At 47.9% G+C, this 7,946-nt stretch overlaps 1 protein-coding gene across 1 annotated transcript; it reads right to left on the bottom strand.

Moving 5' to 3' along the window:
- Nucleotides 1-318: 318 nt before the first annotated feature.
- On the bottom strand, nucleotides 319-7,903 carry ZNF346 (zinc finger protein 346; the record flags this gene model as incomplete). The annotated part of the gene is made up of 5 exons (XM_009583324.1): nucleotides 319-633; nucleotides 1,945-2,038; nucleotides 4,553-4,792; nucleotides 6,411-6,561; nucleotides 7,792-7,903. Coding segments are annotated over 5 exons (703 nt in total), but the record flags the coding sequence as incomplete, so codon positions are not given.
- Nucleotides 7,904-7,946: the final 43 nt, after the last annotated feature.

Genomic DNA, 7,946 nt, shown 5'->3' on the forward strand with positions numbered 1-7,946 from the left:
AAATTCTGCACACAAACCTGACCGGAGGAGACATGGGAAGAGATGTCATTCTGGTTATTCCCTGTTTTAGGCCTGTACAAAGCCAGGGAACCGGCATAGTGTCCCATTCACGCTGCATAAGCACTGCTCGCTACAGTCTAGGACTTCTCCTCCAGCAAAAGCCACCTCTGAGCACCTCCAGGTGCAAGAATCCGTTATTTGCTCTGGTGAGGGAGGAGGTGGCCACTACCAGCCTGTTGCCAAACCCTCCTTATACCAGATACACACTTCCTTTCACACCGCACCCACCTTCACAGGAAGCAATTACACAATGAAAACTACTCTAAGGGAGTGAAGTATTTGCTGTCTAGCAAGTCTCTTCCAGCTGGATCCTTTTTCTGACAGATTCAGTCCCCGTTCTGCTCAACGGGTGCATACAGGAGGGTAGGGCTTTGCTTATCCAGAGGGATAATGAAACCATTGTGGGCTGGCAAAGGATGTACGTTCTTGGGCCACCAACAACTCCAAGAACAGTGCTGCAACTTGCTCTAGAAGTCTTGGCTGAAGTAACTGTAGCCTCCTGGGGCAGTTGACTCTTCCCGGACATACTGCTGTGGCGGGAACGGTCCAACAACCGGCACTGCTCCTGGCATCCTGGACATCGAAGGGAGCGAGAGGAAGAGAAAGAAAAAAAGTCAGAAGTGCTCTGAAATCTGCCAGCTGCAATCACTGCTCAGCAGGCATGGCTGTCAGTGGAGCAACAGCCTACTGTAGCCAAGTCAACAACTTGCCAGAAAAGCTTCCAAGTGCATCCTTGCCCTCCGTGCGTATGTGTAAACAGACAGCTTTAGCATGGCAGAATTAGCTATTGCACAGCTCAAGGACTGTTAAAGAGCTTCCATTACAAAGCAAGTATCCTGGCTCTCTTCAGACTGCAGAAGCTGGCCTGGAACAGGACTGAACGGCTGAATCCAGAAGCAGCTTTCTGAAAGGGAGTTGTGTGGTTGCAAAAGCTCGGACAATATCCATGTCCTTAAAGGGAATATTTATGCGTGTGTTTGGGAACATCCTCAGTGTTATCCATCTAGAACGGGATACTTGCTAGTCACTGATCCGGTTGTGCTGTTCAAGAGCCGAAACTTTCCTGGGATGACAGATGGAGCATGTGTCTTCCAGTCAAGTACTCCAGAGAGCCAAAGGACCATGGGGCTGTTATTCCACAGACAGGCAACGAGAGATCCCAGTTTTCCTCCTGTCCTCTCTGAGAAATTTGGCTAGGAGTCTGTCCTCACTTCAGGTAGGGTTTCCTAATACCTCTTTCTTGTAAGAAGCTCTCTAACCGACCCAGGCTCATTACTGATCCTCTTTTAGCAAAGGCTTTGAAATTAGAGATCTGAACTTTGACAATGTCCAAGTATTAATATTACCAAGTATTTTTGGTGTTAATTACCTGGCAGCCTAAATTTTTTGGATTAATATATGCAGGGGATGCCATTATTTAACTCACCAGCTGTGAGAGCGAGTTCAGGAATATAGTCTAGGTTTCTGGAGCATGCTGACTACATGCCAAATTTTAAGACAAGCAACCCCAAGAGAGATTAGAATGGCAAGCAGATCTCCACTGAGCCAGTCTTTAATTAAATTAAAATCTCAGTTGTTAGAGAAACAGTGTTTAATGGGTGTCAGGCTGGACGCGCTCACTGCGAAGGTCCACACTGTGCTGAACCATCAAGAACAAAAGCAACTGCAGGGCACTTATACTTCATCAGCATCCCAGAGCTGTCTGCAGAGGGAGCTGCTGAAGCGAGTCGGCTTCAGGACAAACAGAGCAAGCTTGCTCAAACCCTGTTGTTCCGCTTGCAAGTCGGCTGGAAGTATGCATTCAAAACTACATTTTAAGTTATATTTAAGCCATCGATTTGAACAGCAAGCCTGGAAACACACTTAGACAAGAACGTTACTTACTGATTCTTGTGTTTGAAGCCACTGATGTGAGCTTGGTACTGCTCTATGGAGTTCAGTACTATGTTACATGTGCTGCAGGGGTACCCCTTCCCAGCTGAAACAGACATCAATGTTAGCACACACAGCTAGCCAACAACTTGGTGCCTGAGGTAGAAACAAGTGAGATAATCAATCACTTGATGTGTTAAACAACCGCTAAACAAAGACAAATAGCAAGTCAATAGCCTGACCAGGTGCAGAGGTCGCAGAATCCCACTACCCCACCATGTATTGGCCAGTCACTGCGAGGAAATCACTAAGACAGAAAAGTTTTCCTGGTCAGAACATGGGTTTGGTCATCTATAAAAACAAAGATGCATTTCCTATAAACAGTTCACAATAACAGACATAGTAAAAGACTCAGCATTAGGACACCAAATGATGCTATACTGCCTTTGCAACTCCATTTCTCTCCCAAATTCCCACTTCTCCCGATCTGTACATCTCGTAACAGAAAACGAGGGAGATACTTAATTTGTAAGCTTGACGTGTTTCAATAAAAAAAAGCAGCCAGAGAAGATTACACACAATGTCCAGTTCCACAATGCAGCATTCTTCTAAGCCCTGCTGAGGTGCCAACTGATAATACTAAGCTCTATCCTCAAGCAGTTTGGTTACAGTCAGCATATCAGTTAACTGCAAAAAAAAAAAAAGTTTCCAACAATGGTTGTACTAGACAGATCAATGGTTTTGTGTAACATGACAACTCCACCTAGAATGAAAGTTCGGGAGGTCACAGATACCAAACAGGCAAGCATGGCAGCACAGCTCAGCACAGGAGTCTCTAACAGAGGAAAATCCTGGCAGTTATCCTCAAGACAATTAAGTGCTCCTGAATTTTGGCTCGTTGGGGAAGGGCTCTGCCTGGGAGTCTCACAAAGAAAACACTTCCTTAAGGTGAAAAAGGAGACTCTCCCTCTGGGGTGCAGAGCAGCGTAATCACTGAGTGAGAAGCACAACACATGATGTAGCAGACATTTCCCCACATGGCTGCTGCACCTCAGAGAGATTTCAGACTCTAGTGTGTCATTCAACTCTCCAAACAGAGCTGGACCTGGGTGGGAAAGGCCAGAGGAGCAGTTACAGCCCTCACGTCTGCCTCCCAGCACGACTGAGGTCAAGATCTCTCTGTTGCAAATCTGGCAAACAAGGGTGTGCACAAAGCTGTCTAAACTGCACTCCTGCACCCCGAACAGGTGGTTCCTAGAGGAACTTTAAGCAGACCAACACTTTGGTATTGCACTGCGAAGAACACATCTTTACCTGCTGCCAGCCAGATCCCAGCAGAGAGAAGTTTAGGGACAGGCATGGCTGTTAGCACACAGAGACGGGCAAAGAGAGCAGGAGAAAATATCCCTGACTGCAGCCCATCACATTTGAGCAGCCCCCGATTACAGCCCAGGCTCCGAAACCTTGCCTGAACAGTTTAAGTGCCATGGAGATGTGCTTGTAGGTACTCCGGTTCTGCCGGCACTTCACTCAACAGGCAAGGGCACTGCCCACCTACCCAGCCTGCCTGGGCTGGGGCTCCTGCCATTGTCAGCGCCTGAGTCACACTAAAGTGGAACCATTTGTCAGGCTCCACTAATTAGGTAAAGAGCAGATGGGTAACGCTAGATACCAAGCACCTTTTCCATCTCCCACACGACTACGCAATGCGGGAGAGAATATTACTTGGATAATTGAGCCTCATTTCTCATAAGTGCTATCGGTATCTAAAGGTGGCCTGCAAAGAATTAGAATAATTAATCTTCTGCTTGTGTGGGTTTTCACGACAGAGGAAGAAGCCCTTGAAAAAGATTTTAAGATGATTTGTCTGCTTATTATTTACCTTAAGCATCCAGCAGGTACTAGACTTGGTCCAACAGAAGGCTGCTGGGAACAACAAGGGAGTTTACTGGGAGCTCCTAATGCTTTCACTGGACTCCAAGGGCTTTCATCACGTAGAAGTGCTCATAAGCAGCAGATCATAAACCAAATGGGTTTTAACCGTCTGCCTAAAGTTCCTCCTTAATAGCTCTTTTTTTTGTTTTTCCTGCTTGCTCCAGAGAGAGTTGCATTAGTGCATCAGATGGAAGTGCCCACACAGAGTCAGAAAGGCATTCAGGGAGAAATCTCTCTGGCTTTCATGTGCTTTGAAGCAGCAGGTGCAGTTAAACCTATTTCTTCCACCTTTGGCTAGTCCCCTCTGAAGATGTTTTTTAAGCATCAAATGCCACTTTCATCTTTCCATTTTGGATGCAGTCCACCTAGCTAGAAACAGTATTGGCCAAAATCCCTGGATTATCTGCACAGAGAATAAAAGGGACGTGTCCCCGATTTAGACAACGTTGCAAAACACAACCCAAAGCTTGTCACAAGTAGCTACAGTCTAAAACCTCTCTTGCTGCCAGGGGGTTACAACACCAACCAAATCAATCTTATGGCATATAATCAAGATCCCCATCACGGGCAATTCTGCCCTGCTCCCTCCGCATGGACTCTCTCGTCCAAAGACCTGTCAGACACATACTGTCGTGCTCCCACCCTGCTCTTCAGCTATTTATTAGCCTGCCTGCTGAGAACTCACCCATGAAGGACGATGCCGGTGCATCAGGGGTTCGGCCATAGTGTGCCATCAGCTTGTGTTTGGTCTCCTGCTTTCTGTGCTTCTTGCCTACATAATGCTGTTTTGCCATAAGGGGGTTGTTGAAAGTGGCATGGCAGAGGCTACAGAACTTGTCTGGGTCAGTAATGTCCTTGTTCTCTTCGTTAGAAGACACAGTAGAGGTGGGGAGGGTAGCAGGATGTTTCTGTGGGGGCACCGCTTCTGTAGGGTGAATCCAAACTCTTGGTCAGTCACAGAATTCAGAGGTAAAAAACAGTCATTTTATTTCCCCAAAACCCGCATTAAAAAAAAAAACCAAAACCCACCACACCTAAAACCCAAACCTAGACAGAGAATGTAAGACATCTAGATAAATTCACGTTGCTCCTACCTCTTCCTTTAACATTGCAGAACTGAAAGGCATGTAGTAAGACAAGTAAGAGTAGGCCAGAAAAACTTTCAGGGTTAAAAAAAAAAAACCAACAGATTTGCATATTTCTCCTTAGTGGAGTTAACATAAGCATGGCCGTATTCAAGACACTGGACATGAATGAGCTTCCACCTGCTATTATCTGGAAAAGAAAGAGGGAGGCAGCTAGAATGCGAGTACAAGCCCCTGCGCAGGAAAGGCAGGCGGGTTTCTGGAAACACTTCATCCTGAACCTAAGTCATGACAAGTCTTGCCTGAGATATAGCATGAACGGGACTAGGTGTGACAGAGTGAATCCACACAGAGAAGCAGCTCTCCTGTCTGATGGAGAAACGTGCACCCTCTTATTACATGGTACCAAAGACCAGAGCGAGGAACCTTCTAAGGACCAGAGAGCTTCTCTCATGCTGAAACAGAAAGTATGCACCAGACCACTCATGCGTACATCCACCCCTTCCTGAAGGCTCTTCTCACACCCAAAAGCAAGGTCTTCAAAGAACAAAAACATCCCACGGGCCACCCTGACCTCGGAGATGGCTTTGCTGTGCGCACACAACCTAGCAAAGCCATGAAGACACCTTGAGATGGACAGTTTCTGCCTGGAAGACCCCAGCTCAGAGACAGCACAAGCTGCCATCTTCAGGTGCACCCAAAGGCTGTGTTTTCCCTCCATCCTGACCGGCTACAGCACCCCAGGCTCCCAGCTGCCCCTACCCACCCTTGACAGAGGGTCTCCCTTCTCCACCCATGGGCCTTTCCATCTGCTAGTGAAGGGATGGGACACTCGGGACAGCTGCACCGGTCAGACCTGAGGTCCACGTGCTGTATCCCATCATGAGAGCAACGGCAGGTACCATGGGAAAAGCACAAGGTCAGGACAAGCACATACTGATGCTTCCCAGCTACACTCTCTCAGTCCCCAGCTATCTGCAGCTCATAAGTCCCTGAACCTCAGAGGCTACATCTCTCTAGTTGAGCAGCCGTATTGGATGAATTTGCCGTATTGGAGTTTCACCAGTAAGCTTTTAGCTTACTGTTTCAGTCCCTGTAAGCTTTTAGCGAGCATTGTATCCTGTGACAGGCATTTTTGCAGCTTAACATCACGCTCCCTGAAGAGCAGCTCTGTCCTGGTCCCTGCACACAGGGATGGGTACAACGCTGCTGCAAGCTGCATTTCTCCCGAACAAAGCAAAACAAAAAACCACGCAACTTTTAGCCAATGCCAGCCCACTAAGCAGGCTGCTGAGAGAGATCATGTCTCTGGAAGTGCACTGCTGGCTTACTCTATTTCACAGTAAAGAGTATGCACATCCTCACAAGAGCTTACACTTGGGGTCCAATGAACCTCTCAACTTTTTTATTGCTTGAACAGCCCCTCGGTACAACACAAAGGCGCTGCAGACATCATACCTTCCACTTTGGGGGACTGCTGTTTCATGTTCTTGGCATGAGTCTTGCCCAAGTAGTGAGATGTTGCCACGGCCGGAGAGGAAAAGGTCATGTTGCAGATGGGACAACACTTGTTCCTGTCTTCCCCACTGCTGCCTTCCTGCTTGCTGTCCTATGCACACAGAATCGCAGAGTGGCTGAGGTTGGGAGGGTCACCTCGTCCAACCTTCTTGTTACAAGAAGAAACACTAAGGCTTGGGGGTCTAATAAAACAAGGTAATCAGAGACATTTGAGTGTTCAGTTGAAGAAGCGTGACTGAGTAGGACTTCCACGATGCAGCGTCATCCTCTCCTTCATTGAAGAGTGTTCTTGCACCAGATTACTTTTTTTAATTTGTTAGTGAACCACTCCAGGCAGAGGGGCAGCCCTGGCCTATATGGGTTAAGGACAAGGTTAAGTGTGTGGCTGCCAGAATTGGAACAGGCAGCCTTTTACTCTGCAAGGTGTGAACTGAGCAACACAAACATCATTATCAGCTGGGTCATCTGCAACATGATGCCAGCGAAGCAGGCAGCAGCAGTCATTTCTAAGCCTAACACTATGTGCGAAGGCATCTGCCTTTATCCCCCAGCCCCCCCGCTACAAATGTTGGAGAGTTAGGGATTAAAGCTGAAGCAATCATAAAAGTAGAATCTGTTTCCCAAATGAGTCATGGGGCAGACAGATGGCCAAGTGGAATGTAGTGCCTTTACTGACCAACAGGCTCCAGCTACCGGCCGAGAAAACCTAAATAAGTAAAAAAAGGATCACTCTGGAAAGAGAATTCCAGTAGACGGTCAACCCAATGTGCTCTCTGTGACAGTAAAGGCTATGCAATGATATTCCTGACAAGTTGTCTCTCCTATTCACTTTTCCCCATCCTTTCAAGCAAGACTATCAACAAAAGGCAACGTGCACTTCTTTAAATGGGGAAGACGTACTCACGGAGGCTGTTTAAATGGAAAAGGCAGCAGGAACTGTGCTCGCTGAGACAAGGCCTGGCAACACACCTGCCATCGAGCTCTTCAGTTCTCGCAACGCCCTCTCCAAGAGTGTTCTCTTCATTTATTCATAAAGGCGCCCAGGCCATAGAACAGCCTTTAGCCCAGCAGGTCCCGCTCGGCAGTATTTAAGCCTGAAGGGCTCTGTGCTCTCCTCTCACCTGCTTCGCATCCAGCTGTGCTCGCTGAGACAAGGCCTGGCAACACACCTGCCATCGAGCTCTTCAGTTCTCGCAACGCCCTCTCCAAGAGTGTTCTCTTCATTTATTCATAAAGGCGCCCAGGCCATAGAACAGCCTTTAGCCCAGCAGGTCCCGCTCGGCAGTATTTAAGCCTGAAGGGCTCTGTGCTCTCCTCTCACCTGCTTCGCATCCAGCCCAGCCTTCGCATCCAGCCTCATCTTCTTCCCGTGGGCGAGCTCCTCTCCGCCGTGGATGGACAGGTACCGCCTCACCTTGTTGGCGTGCTTCTTGCTCTGGAGAAAGCAGAGAGAAACCCGCCCGCCCCGCTGCTCAG

Source organism: Fulmarus glacialis, unplaced genomic scaffold (assembly GCF_000690835.1).
Source record: "Fulmarus glacialis isolate BGI_N327 unplaced genomic scaffold, ASM69083v1 scaffold24718, whole genome shotgun sequence".
Taxonomy (NCBI): Eukaryota; Metazoa; Chordata; class Aves; order Procellariiformes; family Procellariidae; genus Fulmarus; species Fulmarus glacialis.